The sequence below is a fragment of the Melozone crissalis genome, unplaced genomic scaffold, assembly GCF_028551555.1.
Source record: "Melozone crissalis strain CALT ecotype California unplaced genomic scaffold, PUWL_Pcris_2 ptg000045l_1, whole genome shotgun sequence".
Classification (NCBI taxonomy): Eukaryota; Metazoa; Chordata; class Aves; order Passeriformes; family Passerellidae; genus Melozone; species Melozone crissalis.
Window position 1 is genome coordinate 4,782,529 of NW_026535823.1, and position 14,203 is coordinate 4,796,731.

At 45.3% G+C, this 14,203-nt stretch overlaps 2 protein-coding genes across 3 annotated transcripts in view; one reads left to right on the forward strand and one right to left on the reverse strand.

The window, feature by feature from the left end:
• KLHL20 (kelch like family member 20) overlaps positions 1-10,025 on the forward strand; it is a 33,713-nt gene extending 23,688 nt beyond the window's left edge. For both annotated transcript variants that reach the window (XM_054285714.1, XM_054285713.1), the window contains 3 exons: positions 2,632-2,840; positions 5,380-5,486; positions 7,048-10,025. In XM_054285714.1, coding sequence (XP_054141689.1) covers positions 2,632-2,840; positions 5,380-5,486; positions 7,048-7,132 — 401 coding nt within the window. In that variant the 3' untranslated portion in view covers positions 7,133-10,025. The remainder of the gene's footprint in view (positions 1-2,631; positions 2,841-5,379; positions 5,487-7,047) is intronic.
• Positions 10,026-10,239: 214 nt separating this feature from the next.
• CENPL (centromere protein L) lies at positions 10,240-14,177 on the reverse strand. The gene is made up of 4 exons (XM_054286080.1): positions 14,043-14,177; positions 13,673-13,924; positions 12,168-12,710; positions 10,240-11,284 (listed from the first exon to the last, which is right to left on the reverse strand). The coding sequence occupies exons 1-4, from the start codon at positions 14,175-14,177 to the stop codon at positions 11,213-11,215; spliced, it is 1,002 nt and encodes a 333-aa protein (XP_054142055.1). The 3' UTR covers positions 10,240-11,212.
• Positions 14,178-14,203: the final 26 nt, after the last annotated feature.

Sequence of the window (14,203 nt, forward strand, 5' to 3'; positions counted from 1 at the left end):
TACCTTCTCTCCCCATCAAAGGAGCGCCAGCGTTGGATACCAGGGCCTCTAATTTGCACAGCCGAGATTTGAATAAGGTCCTCCTTAATCTCTTCCCGGAGTTTCTTATGATTCTCCTCTATTTTGTCCTCTAGTTTTCGCAGTTGGGTTTCCACTGCTGCAATTCTGGCATGAGTTGGTCCATGCACAGCATCTGCATACACTCGAAGCTTCTTCGCCATATCAAGCACAGTCTCATATGTATCATCCCGCTTCATTATTGCTAGGACAGAAGCGTATTCAGGTGGCCCAAGTCGCACAAGTTTCCTCCACATTACAGGTGTGCATGGTACCAGGTCCGGATTCCTAGTTGTTATATCATCTGAGAAAATGAGCTCTGCCACCGCCATCTCTCTCAGGCGTTGGATCCCCTGTTCTATGGTCTTCCACCGTGTCTGCTGCATATAGAGATCATCGGCACATAAGTATCTTTGTGCTACACTCTCCAGGACCCGTTCCCAGAGGCTGTGAGGGCTAGCCCTGCTCATCATACCTTGATCGATGACAGTATCATGCGACAGGGATCCCAAATGCCTCGCTTCAGTACCATCCAAAATCGTAACCTCCCCTGCAGCATCCCAGAGGCGGACTAACCAACTAATTATAGATTCGTCAGGTTGTCGTCTGTAATCCTTTCTTAGGCCTCTGAGGTCCTTCAGAGAAAAGGAGTCAGTATTAGCTCCAGAATCTGTGCCCCTTGATGTGGCCTCTGATTTTGGTGAGGGTCCTTCTCCTGCATCATCATCATCATCTTCCACCTTTCGATCGGTCTTGTCTTTACACTTTCCACCTCTTGTATTAGCTGCAACAGCCATGGGTTGGGGCCTATTGTCTGATCCAGCTGCTAGCCTGGAGCCTGGGATGTTAGCTGCAGCCTGGGTCACTGGGATAGTAACTAACTTATCTCCCTGTTCCCTTTCTGCTATCTGCTGCTCCACAGTATCTAGCAGAGTACGGTAAACAAACGCCAAGGCCCAGCTCACTGCAGTAATCCTTTCCTCCTTAGTATTACCATGGCACTTCTCCCTCAAATACTTTGCCACCTCGACTGGGTTCTGAATTTGATCGGATGGAAAGTCCCAGTCTATAGGATCAGAGAATTCCTTTAAAGTCTGGCCCATATCCTCCCATTTCCCACTCCAGTCAAGATTTTTCCTGCTTTGTTTTACTCCTGAATCAGGAGTCTCTCTAACCCCTCTAGAAATCTCGGCTTTCATTTTATATACACTCCAGACAGTATAGAAAAGGCTTAATAAATTAAATGCCAGAAAGATGGTTTCTTTTAAACTCAGGGGAAATTCAACATTTCCTAATAGAGACGTCAACAATTTGGAGGAGAAGGAAGACAAAAGCTGAGAAGCCCCTTCGCCTTCTTCTCCCCAAACAAACTGAGTACACAGCCATGACAACAATCCATACATTCCTGAAACAAAGTCCAGCATTTTTATCCGACAAATCCACACACATAAGACCAGCCCAATGACTATTCTGGTTAGTGCCCCCCGCTTACAAAAGCTACTTATTAGGGACAACACAAGAGCTATTTTTGGGTAAGGAAATAACCCTAGGGACCACAAAGATATTAAAGCTTCAAAAACCCCTAGGGACCAGAAATACCGGCAAGCTTCCACCCCAAATGACATTCTGAATTACCAATATGCCCACCAAACAACCAAAACCAAAATATTATTGTTATAGGTTTGTTTTCCACTGTCTTTGGCCTTCTTTCCCGGCCAATGCACCAAGAAGGATGTCCTGGTTTAGGACAAATTAGGGGAAATCTCCAACCACCCCTCCCCCCCCAATACCGGGTTCGGGAAGGAATTCCTTGGAGGAGCAAAGTGGAAAACAAAACCTATTTATTGGCAAATAACAAAAGAACACTCCCCAACACAAGAAAAGAAAAGAAAACCAGTCAGTGTTGTGGAGGGTGCCGAGTGTCTCTCGCAGGCTCCGGAGGTCCCGCCGGACGTCCCAGGTCAGGTCCGGAGCCGGTCCAGTATCTTCAGGGGAGGGTAAGAAAGAGAGGACGAAAGAAAAGGGAAAAAAAAACAGCGCAGAAAGCAGCAAAGGGAAAAAAGGCAGCTATCAGCTAGGGCTAAGGCAGCAGCAAGCAAGCGAAGTAGCAAGCAGAAGCAAGCAGGCCAGCCAGCCAAGCAGCCAAAAGCCAAAAGCAAAAAGCCAAAGTACACCCAGTCCCCCTCCCTCCTCCCTCCCCGCCCCGCCGCGGCAAGACGGCCGGGGGGGGGGGGGGGTGAAAAGAGAGAGAGAGAGAGAAAAAAACACAGCTGCCAGACATAATACACGATATTGGGATAAAAGCGGTCATCCCATGACAATGGCTCTGAAGAAAAAAGAGAATAAATGGGTTCATGATTTTGGAAAAGAGAACAAATGGGTTCATGGCTTTGGAAGGAAAGAGAAAACAAATGGGTTCATGGCTTTGGAGGAAAAGAGAACAATGGGTTCATGGCTTTGGAAAAGAGAGAACAAATGGGTTTATGGCATTTTTGGTGTGTGGAAATCAGGTCCAAAGTGCTCTCCCCACTGCCTGCCAACCCTGCTGACCGCACCCCTTTCCTCCCTCGGCAGTGGAACGCTACAACCCCCAGGAGAACCGCTGGCACACCATAGCCCCCATGGGCACCAGGAGGAAGCACCTGGGCTGTGCTGTGTACCAGGACATGATCTATGCTGTGGGAGGCAGGGATGACACCACAGAGCTCAGCAGTGCTGAGAGGTACAACCCACGCACCAACCAGTGGTCCCCCGTGGTGGCCATGACATCCCGGCGCAGCGGGGTGAGTGATGCCTCAGGTTTTACATTCCATGTTTTCCTGTCATTGTTGCCTTTAGAAATGAAGGGATGGGGCTATTTTCAAGCTAAGAATGATTTATTGCTCAGATAAACATCCGTCTCAGAGCCCATGAGGTTTTAGAGGAGGAAGCATTTGCCATGTGCCAAGAATAGTCACAGGTTCTTTGTTACAAGCAATATAGAACTTTCTAACCCAATAGACAGTTGCCACAGAATTTATTTTGCTTTTCTAACCTATCACCTTTATTTACTTCTTTATTTACTTCTCCTGCACTGTAGATACTTTTATCCAAGAGCTTCTGTCTCACTTGCACATTCTCATAACTTCTAAGCTCTTAGTTTATTCTATACAACCACACCCTTACATTACAAACCCTTCACCATCTTATCAATACAGTTTCTCATTTATTTAAAGCGTACTCTTACAACTACAGAAACATAAGTTTGTGATTTTTCTGCTTAATGTCTGTGTATTGTACTTTTACATCAATCCAAGCTTCTTCCAAGGCTGCAGATCAGATCCTTCAGTGTCTGTAGAAATTTCTGTTTTTCTCACACACATTTTCCAGATTCTGCACTGTGTTAATTTATAACTCTGAACTCCAGATAAAGTGTTGGTAAGTTCTCCTCACAGTTTAAACAAAACAATCATTTTCCAGCCCCAGAACCAAGGATACCGTTGCAGGCCCAAAAAGTGTAAACAGCAAATTGAGGAGAGCAAACTGGGAGGATGGGACTGCATCACCTGGAGCTAGAATTGGACAATGAACCCCAAGATGGAAATAGACCAAAACTTACAAAAGTGGGAAAACTGATGACCCAGGGTCCATCTTTGGTAGAGCCACTTTTGGGCTCTTGTACTGCCCAAGGTGTATCCTTTGAAGGCCTTTAACAAATCCCTACTTTATTTCTTTAATAAATCCCTACTTTACTCCTTTAACACTGCCTACCCTCTGTTCTAGGCAGCCCCTCCAGGCATCAGGTGGGGCTTGGTGGGCTCATCCTTGCCACCTGTCACCATGTGGGGACAGAGGGCACAGGGCAGGGTGTCATTGTCACTGTTGTTGTGGGGAGAGCACACGGTGAAGTGTCAGTCTTCTCATGAGACTCTCCTGCTTCCTCCTCTGCATCTTCACCTCTTTTCTGTGAGGGAAAAAGTTTGCAAAAAACTCTCTAGAGGGTGCAGAGATAGCCAAGTCATGCCACACACAGCTGTTTAGGATGGGGAAATGAGACATTTGAGGGTGTTTTTAAATATTTTTGGGGCTTGTATGCAGTCAACTAAGCCTGAAGCAGAGGAGCTTTTAGGTGACATAGCTGTACCTGGTATGAAATACCATCAAAGAACACTATCAAATTAGTACCTGGATGTCTCTGGATGAATTAGGAAGTGAAAACACCCACTTGCTGAGAGGAAAAAGCTGGGAAACTGGGTTAGCCTGTGTTCAGATACACATTCCCAGCAGACTGTCATTGCCTTGAGGCATGTGTGGGAACAGGGCTCCTGGGCTTTCACTTGGGCTGTGCCTCTCCTCCTCAGTGCTGTGAGTGACAGCAAGTTCCCATCCACTGCTGATCGTGGTGATTTCTTGTGAACAACAGGTTATGCAGTGTTTTCAGCAGCCATCATGGCTGGGAGATGGAAATGATCTGGGTGTTTATCATTAGATATTGGATTATGTGGTAAGGAGAGGATGAGTTCTGTCTGTGAGTTAGTGTTCAGTGTCTGGTGAGGCAGGTATGAATCACAGTTTGAGCAACCACTGGTTTTTGAGGCAGGGAACACATATTTATTTCTGTTCTCCAAGCACAGAGTGAGCTGTCCAACACTGTGCACTTTAGTTTCTCATTAGACAGTGACTTTTTATCAGCTGCTTCTGTATTTGCTTTCTACAGAAACTGCTAAACACATGCACCTGTGTCTGCAGCTCACCTGACTTCCTCAAAGCCAAACAGGGACCATTTTACAATGTGTACCTTCCCTTTTTTCTGTTATACTCCACATTTTCCACTTTGTTATACTCCACGTTTTGATGTTTCAGTGATTTCAAAGATTAAATAGAAAGTCTGGAGGCCAAAGTGCTTACAGATGGTCCAAGCCCTAACCTGAGAGGTTTGGGACCAGGGGCTTTCCTGTGATTCTGCTACTTTAACCAAGTGTTGTGGGCTGGTAGATATTCTTTCTTGGGGAAAAATTTCAGTCCAGAACATAAGTTTTGTATGGAAAAGGTTTAGATTCTCATGTATTTATCATCACTCAGATGGTTCTACTTCTTGTAGCTGGCACTAAGGGGAACCCTCTGCTGTTTCTTTGAGAGATTCTCTAATCTGAGATACACATTTAACTTTCCATGTCTCATTTTTTAGGGTATTTAATTTGTGCCATGCCCTAAAGAAAAAAAATCCCAACCCTCTCCTGCAGACTGCCTTTCACCAAACACGGTTATTAAATACTTTCATTAATATTTTCATTTTAAACCTTCTTTTGAGTACATCCCAGCTAAGTAGTGGCTGTTTTGCAGGTTGGCCTGGCTGTGGTGAATGGACAGCTGATGGCAGTGGGGGGCTTTGATGGCACAACGTACCTGAAGACCATTGAGGTGTTTGATCCAGATGCCAACACGTGGAGGTAACTTGAGTTTGTGTGACAATCAGACAGTGAAATCCAGCTGGAGCTGTCCCAGGAAAATTAGGAATGTGGTACACACCATAACAGAGAACTTGTGTGGGGTAGAGCCATCACAGCATTCCCATTCTGGATTCTTGCCTTGCAAGAAAGAACCACATTTTGAAAAATATCTCACCATGCCCCTTCTGTTCATTTTGGGCTGAGTCTCTCCTGCATCCCAGTAAAACTGAGCTTGTCCTTAGCAGAAGGAATTCACAGCCACCATGTAGAATTTGGCCTGATCACTTCTTGCTTTCAGTGTGAGGCAGTGATTTCTGAATCCTTCTGGAGGAGCTGAAACACTTCAAGCACATGATGTTATTCCCCTTTAAATCAGCAGGATTCAGCCACTGGAAGAATCTCCAAGCTGAGACAAATAATATGAAGTTGTTGATCAAAATATATGCTGAGCAGAAAAGAAAGAGGAAAAATAGCCTTTCTAGTCATAACTATACTTGAAAACAATTGCTTGTGTATTTATTCCCAAATGTAATTAGCATGAAGTATCAAGCACCTGTGGCTATTTTTGCTGCTGTGGTGATCTGGCAAGGGTGGGGAATAGAAATAAATCAATGTCCTTATTCTTACTAGTGATTATAGTAATTTAACCCTTCACTGATAAGAATGGCTGTCATAGCAGCAATGGAGGAATTTCCCTTGGTTTGGTGAGCCATGGGCCCACAGGACCTTTTGAACTGCTGAGGAAACCAGTTGAGGAGAGAGTGGTACATACATCAGATTCCTTGGTGGAATGGTTTCAGCTGCTCCCTGTGAGTCCAGAGTTAGGAGTGACTGCCTGGAAGGCATTCACACAGCTTGGGAGATTATTCAAGGTATTATTAGCTTGAAAAAACTATCAGTTTTTTCCTCCACTGAACTCAATATAGGTGACCAGCTTCCGTGGTCACCCCTTTCTTTTGTATCTTGAAGATATTTTTTATTTGTGCAGCTTGACTGAGAAACAATTCTGCTACAATTTGGCTTTAACAAAGCTGTTTGGAGAACTTGCTTCTCCTGTTCCTGCCAGCAGACTCCAGTGGCATAGAGGGGAACAGGCAGCTGCAATCTGTAGGGATCTGGTATCCCTGTGAAATGCAGACACCATTGCAGTCAGCAGATGGTGCTTGGGATGTGTTATATCTCAGTTGGCTCAGCTGAATGTAGGGGTTTAGACATACAAATTAAATTAGTTGAATTAGGAGGACTAAGCCTAGTCCTGTGACACCCAAAACCTAGCTTAAGGTCAGCTACAGTTTACAAATTTCTTTTTCTTACCAGACAGGGAGCAGGAAGTATTTATTTAACAGAAATTTGGTGTTAAATCAAGCAGCAGTTTCTGTTCTGAGAGGAAGGCACGAGCAGATACAGCTGTTTACTTATGAAGTGTGTGAGATGGGTGCTCCACAAGCTCTTCTTCACTTTAAGCAGACATTAAAGATGGTTCAGCGTTTGCCATGGCAGCTCCCAGAGGTTGGTGTCCCCATGGAGCAGGATGTGTGACTCTGGAATGTTGTCTCTGCAGGTTGTACGGCGGGATGAACTACCGGCGGCTGGGCGGAGGCGTGGGAGTTATCAAAATGACACACTGTGAATCTCATATATGGTAAGCTTCCAGAGGGAGGGAGTCCCCTGCCTTCTCATTCCTAGAAAAAACAAACTGAAGAGACTTGTTGACACTGGACCTCTTTGCAGCTCTAGTATGCACGGTCTAGCTCCAATGTAACTCTTTGTCGGTGAACTCTTTCTATGGAATTACAAAAACTGACTTCTGTGAGAGTGTGCCCCGCGGGAGACCACGTTGTCAGACTCCAGGGAACCACTGGACAAAAGTAGAAGTGTTGCTTATGTCCGTATTTTTTCTAAATAGTTCTACATTTTTGGAATAAACCAAACTGTAACAGTTGTTGTAGCCTAAAAGGATGCTGATGTAGAGCCTATACACTTTGTACTGGGAGTCTGGCCAGGAGGAGGGATTCCTGCTGTCCCTCCTGCTGTGGGAGCAGTGGATGTGGCAGCTGTTTGGTGGGCGAAAGAGGAAAAAAAGTGATACAGAAAACATTGCTTTTGCCTTATTTACAGAGAGCTTCAAAAAAAAAAAATTACTTGACCTGCAAGGTGCCACCTTTGCACAGAAGCTTTTCTGTGCACAGAGTATATTTATTTTTTCATTTGATTTGTATCATGTATTTCCTTTGTATTGCTCACAGCGATGATTTCAGCTTTTTATATACATCTGTCTGTGCATATATATATGTATTTTATATATATATATGTATATGTGTGACTTGCATTTCGACCAGCTGGTGGTTTGGGCAGGGCTGTGTCCTGCCAGCTGCTGTGGTTCCAACCCTTGTGGTATGATTTGGGGTCTCTTAGAGGACAGGAGAGCTGTGAGGATGGCTGCCCTGAGTATCTTTTCAGAACTGGAACTCTCATCGCTCAGCTGAATCGGTGAAGTGCCCAAAAAGGGTGAGAGGAAAAGGATTTCAAGCACTGCCTTTTTACTGTACAAAAATTCAGCTTTTCTCTCCTCTCCTCTCCCCTGTGTGTGAACCTGTGCTGGTTTGAAGGTGAACCAGCAGGGGAGGAATTAACCCCACAGAAAGACCTTGTGAGAGATTTCAAGTCAGAGTTGCAATTCAATAGAGAGATGACGATAAATGCAATGAATACACAAAGAGTGGCTTAAAACCAGTCCTGATTAAGCAGTGGTTGCAGTCCTGTTAGAGTGATGGATGAGGTCTTGTTAAAAGCACTGGTCCTGTGGAAAGGCCTGGTCCTTCTTTGGATGTCCAGTGGTGGTTGTTGTGTCCAGGTCCCCAAACCCCTAGATCATGGACCCTCAAATCCAGGCAGGAATGTTGAATCCCTCCCCCAGAGCGAGGGATTTCCCAGTGAAATGATGGAATCCTGAGTCATAGGATGTTTGGGGAGTCCCTGATAGGGCTCTGCCCACTGGCAGACATGACCCCCCCTTAGGCTGGGTGCAGCTGTCACTTTGTGAGGACAGAACATTGCACCCAGCTCCCAGCTGTTACCAAGGACCCACCACTCCCAGGAATAATGTCAAATAATGCAGCTGGGTGTGGAATACAGTTTGGCTACACCCACACTGGTACTTTATCCTGCAACCACTGACAGAACTTAAATCTAGCTCACTTTTAAAAGCCTTTTTCCTCCTGTTGCCTGTTTGATATCAGTTCTTGTCTGAAGCAGGGTGCAGGTATCATCTGTTCATTCTGATACCCACTTCTTGTGTTCTTGCTGGAAGGGCAGACCCACAGCCAGCTCCTTCCTGCTGGGGAAAAAAAACCTCAGACCAGCCTCAGCTCAGCTGCCCTCTTGTCTGTGTCTGTAGAATTCCTGACCCTGATGGATGGATCCCTCTCTTTGAGTGGTTTTTGTGCACTTTGCCTGTGTGTGGTTAGAGCAGGGAAAGGTGTGAGGCTCATTTTTAAGAGTTTGGAGGGGAAGGGCTGTTTTCTGGCACTGTGAATAACTGTGGGGTCACCCAGGAGTGGGGAGAGAGCAGGGAAGAACTCAAGACTCAACAGTTCTGTTTTTACTGTAATTTCTATTGAGTATGGAAGAATGACCTTTTGCACCTGATCTAACTGTGGACCTTTACTAAATTTCATTTTGAAAAAGAGGACTGTAAATTCTTGAGATGAAAAAGGCAGTGCTGACACCTTAAGTTCTTTAACTTCATCGTTTGATTCATGTGACTCAGACTTTAATGTGCTTGAATATAGTAAAAAATACACTACAGTCATAAATGGGACATTAAAACTTTTATAAAAACCCCTTCCCCCCTAAAGGTCGGTATTATTGTGTTTACATATGGAGATCATTTGCACCTTTACAAGGAAAACAAGTATTCTGTAAACAAATGTTTACATGTATCATTTATGCTTTTTTCTAGCATGAGTAACTTGTATAAATAGTGCTATCTTAATAAATTTCTTCTACGCTGTTCTTGGTTTGTTCCTTGGGGTGAAGGAAAGCAGTGGGAGGTGTTTTTCTGTGGTTTATATGGACAGAGATGCTGGAGGAGGTTTTTTCCCTAGATAAATTCCAGTAAAACAGGCTTAAAACTCTGCTGTTTCTTGTTACCCTTCACATCACTCTGAGCCAGCTTTTTGTGGAAGGAAGTATCTGTGCTATCTGCTAAATCTCATCTCTGCTCATTTAACGATGAGGATAACAAAAGGAAGGGGTTAAAAGAGGCTATAAGAATTTAGGTTTTTAGAGATTATTTATGCAAATTTGTTGGAAAGAGCTGAGCATTAGATTTAAAACTTAGCCCTGGGTGTAACAGTCCTATTTTCAAACCAAATCCAGGTGCCAGTTATTTCCAGACCTTCTACTCCTTTGTCTAGTGCTCTTCTGACTCCAGAGAGCAAACTTTGTCTGAGATATTTCTAATAAGAAAACTAAAGCACCAGAAGTGATAGTTTAAGTAGCTATTGAGCTGTCAGGACCTTCAGAAGATCACTTAGCTGCTTTTACCAGGGTAAGAATTACAGACTTATCATGCAAAAAAAATCCATCTTCAACTAGTAAAGAATCTGAAACCAAGTGCATGTTTCTTTGTTTTATTCTGGAAACAGGTTGGGAACTAGGCATGCAGTTATGTCATGTGTTAGGCAGTTTTACACTGGGAAGAGAAAGGAAACTTGCACCCCTATTTAGGAGAAGGTCATGGTACAAATCAGCTCCCAGAAGCATTTAATAAGTAACAAAGGGTGGTTTGGTCAGGTAAGCTGTAATTGGAAATAAGCTCCATGCAAGGATATATTTAATTAGACAGTGGTGGTCTTTCCTTGAGAAAAAAGATGGAGAAGATTTTCTTTATTTAGTACTGTATTACAAAAATCTCTCAGCAGGTGCTACTTTCTGTTCCTTAAATGTCCCTCTGACCTCTTACCTGCTTCAGAAGGGGGGGATCCAACATCAAATTCTAGCACACAGCTCCAACCCTGAGTGCTCTCTGGCCTACAGGATTATATCCAAGGTTACAAACATCAGGACAAAGCCCAGTAACTATCAAGTTTATCCACACTTTCCTATCCTCACTTTCCTATCTATCAATGTGCCGGGGAGGACCAGCAGGCTGACAAGTGCCTCATGTCCAATTTCATGCCCAACTGGAACATAAATGAACACTATCACCATTACCAAGTACCCTTAACAAGCTAAAAACGGAGTTAGAAACCTGGATTTTTCTGCCCTGGATTGTACAGCATGCACCCTTTCTCAGGTGTGCTGAACTTTCCATTTAGGGTAGCCCAAGAGTAGTCACAGTTTAGGCAAGGTCTGCATAGCTTAGGCTGTCCAGTGAAAACCAACTTGGAAACAACAGAAATACCTGCCAGGGAGTTGCACCAAGAACTTGCACTGTTTGTCTCTGGGCTGATACCTGCTCATAAATGAAATCAGTGACGGTGAGAAAACAAAGCTGCTCAGGAAGCTGCCACAAGTTTGCACTGCAGCCCTTCTTCAGGGCCAAATGTCTGCTTGACTTTGCTGTGCATGGAATTACACAGCCAAGTACTGGAGTTACAGTCTGTCCAAAGTCAGCCAGAATGAGAGGAAAGAAGATGCTGCAGGAGTGAGGCTGGGGGTTTCTCAGCACAGACTGTCCAAACAGAAAGCCTTTTGAGTATGAAGAGCTACTGAAATGGCTCTCACTGTATCTGAGAGATTGCAAGTTCAGTCAGTAGCATCAGCACTCCAGGCAGGTACTGGCTGTGTAGAATCTGCAAAAAAAAAAAAAGAGAAAAAAGCCTGTCAAAGCAACAATTGCATTTGCCAGATTTCCACACTCTGAAGCCCTGCTTGGAAGGAAACTACCAAGTGTTCTGTGTGTTTATTCAGCTGCTCTGTTGTTGCTTTACTTCTCCCATACTGCATATGACTTGAATCCTATCCCATTATGAAAAGCCATATCTGAATTTACACAGCACACATTCCACAGGAGCACCCTTCAGAAAGCCTGAGATATCTCTGTGTACTTAACTGCAACAGGAAAAGTTGTTTCAGGCAGTTTTAAGCTATTACAGATAAAAGCAAGCAATGTGCTCCTCATCATAGGGTAAATTTAAACAACTGCATTTGCACAATGTGTCAAGTGCCATCATAGGTTAATTTTAAACAACTGCATTTACACAAACTGTTCTTTAACCCAGAAGAAAATACTGTATTGCTTGAAGAATTAATATTCTGTGGTTTGAAGGATATTGGAGATAACCTCTGTAGAAAGACCAGCACCTTTATGAAAAGGTTTACATGTGAAGGAGGTTTCTGCCTATGTCTTAATAACTACAATACTAGAAAGCTAGGAACTTTTTGTGAAGTTTGGGATCTTTTTAAGTCCAAAATGACTTTTTTATGGCCTAAGAAACTTTCCTGTTCATACCACAGCTAATACACCTATTTCTGCCCCAGGCACATAGCTTCTGCTGCAACACAGTAATATAACACTGTGCTGGCAGCTGCCCCCCCTCTAAAGCTAAGTATGACTAGTAAAAGCTGAGGGTGTAACGATTCCTTGTAGGAAATCATGCAAAAGAACCATGAGACTTTCAGGTACAGCTGTTTAATTTGGCCAGCATTAGAACAACCTGCTACTAAGGGCCTCACCTTTACAATCCCATCACAGTGTGCCGAGGCAACGGCTGTGGAAATCTTCACCAGCTTCGCAGCTGACAAGTGGATCTTGAAGTGCCTGTGGAAGTGAGCATAGAGGCAGTCCATGAAGACATCCACCTCCTCGTGGGTGATCTCTCCTGGCGTTTTTTGCACCGTGTCCCACAGAGCTTTGGCGTCCTCCGGGTGGATGGCGTAGGAAATATCCAGCGGCTGCGCCAGGCGGGGCACGGAGAAGACGAGTTCCACGGCAGAGGCAGCTCTGTCCAGCTTGCAGCCAGCCCACATGGCCACCATCCAGCTGAGGTTCAGGGGGCTGATGGCCAGGCGGCGGAAGCAGCAGTCGAAAGTCTTCTGGAACCAGCTGCCCACCAGGGCCGTGTAGCTCTCGGCGCCGTGGCTCAGGAACAGGGGCAGGCAGGTGAAGTGCTCGGGCACGCTCTCGGAAAGCTCGTCTCCAAACACGGAGCAGAACCAGCCCAACCACACGGGTTTGTCCTCAGAGTTCCTGGAGGAGCTTCGTGACCTCGAGGAGAGCTGCGATGGGGAGAAGAAGCATTGCAATGCTGCAAAGCAAGTATGGCTTTTTTTTTTTTTCATCAGCTAAAAACAGATACTGATTTAAAGTTTTAGGACTTTTTTACAAGTGGTTTTTTTTGCCTTGTGTCAAACACGTACAATTATTCAGTCTATCCATGACATCTCTAAAAGCTGAATGCAATTATGTTGAAAACAGCAGAAAAAGCACTTTTAAATTCCTTAGGAACAGTCCTGAGATCTGAGTTTCTGCTGCTTAACTCCCATGGTACATCCTACAACCGTTGCCGCAATGAACCTGACATTTCAGTAGCACATTCCACTTGAAGCAAAGCATTTCAGAAATATTAAGTTCGGCTAGGAAGTGGGATTATGCTTTATCCAGGAAGAAAAATAACCCATCCAAGTCCTGGCAGTAAATTGACTGCTGAGCTAAAACATCAGACAGAGATTGCTATGTATAGTTGTACTGTATAATATAGATAGATATTTCTGCTGTTTAACTATATAGATGCTGTTAAAAAGTTGAACTCAAACTTGCTCTTTATTGTATGCATTGCTTAGGGGAGATCACAGAATCAATTAGGCTGAAAAAGACCTCTGAGGCCATCAAGTCCAGCCTGTGACCAAGCTCAACCTTGTCATTAGATCAGGCTTTTGACTGTGTCACATCCAGTCTTAACTTAAACACCTCTAGGGACGGTGATGCCACCACCTCCCAGGGCAGCCAATTCCGATGTCTAATCATCCTTTCTGTAAAGAAATTCTTCCTAATGTCCAACCTAAACCTGCCCTGGCACAGCTTAAGCCTATAAGTGTTCAGTTTCACTTAAAAATAGACACGATTCAGTTTCATTAAACCACAGTGGATGCCTCACTAGCTATTCCACACAGCTAAGGTTCAACTCCGGGGCTTCCTTTCAAGACAGAACGTTCCATCACAACAAAACCAGCGCCCTCACCTGCACGAGGAGGGCAGCCTGGTCCAGCTCGCTGCCCCTGATGTCGGCAAGGCTGGACAGGGCCACCTTGACGTCCAGCTCGACGCCCACCTCCACCGCCAGCCCCTTCTGCTTCTCGGCGGCGATGAAGGCGCCCAGCAGCCGCGCGTAGTCCCTGAGGCGGGCGCGGCGGAAGCCGTACAGAGGGGTCACGCTGTACAGCGTCCAGGCTTTCCGCAGCAGGAGCGCTGTTTTCTGCGGGTCCGCCTTTTCCTAGCGGGGAAACAAAACAAAAGGAATAAGGTTCAAGTTTGACTTTCCCGGGCGGCGCAGCGCGGCTCAGGGGACACGGAGGGAACACGAAGGTGCCACCACCCGTGCCTCCCCGTACCTGAGAGCACAGCGCTGGCACAATGAGGCGGCCATGGCTCCGTCCGAAGGGCAGAGCCCGGGAGAGCCGCCTGAGGCTGGGCAGGGTCCGCGCCGCGCCGTCCTCGGGCGCGTCCTCGGGCGCTTCCTCCGCCATGACGCCCGCCGCGGCGCCCGCGCTCC

Coding starts and splice junctions, on each gene's coding strand:
- CENPL (XM_054286080.1), bottom strand. CDS start 14,177: ATGGCGGAGGAAGCGCCCGAGGACGCGCCCGAGGACGGCGCGGCGCGG. Junction 13,925..14,042: donor TGCCAGCGCTGTGCTCTCAG/GTACGGGGAGGC, acceptor TTTCCCCGCTAG/GAAAAGGCGGACCCGCAGAA. Junction 11,285..12,167: donor ACTGTGATGGGATTGTAAAG/GTGAGGCCCTTA, acceptor TTTTTTTTGCAG/ATTCTACACAGCCAGTACCT.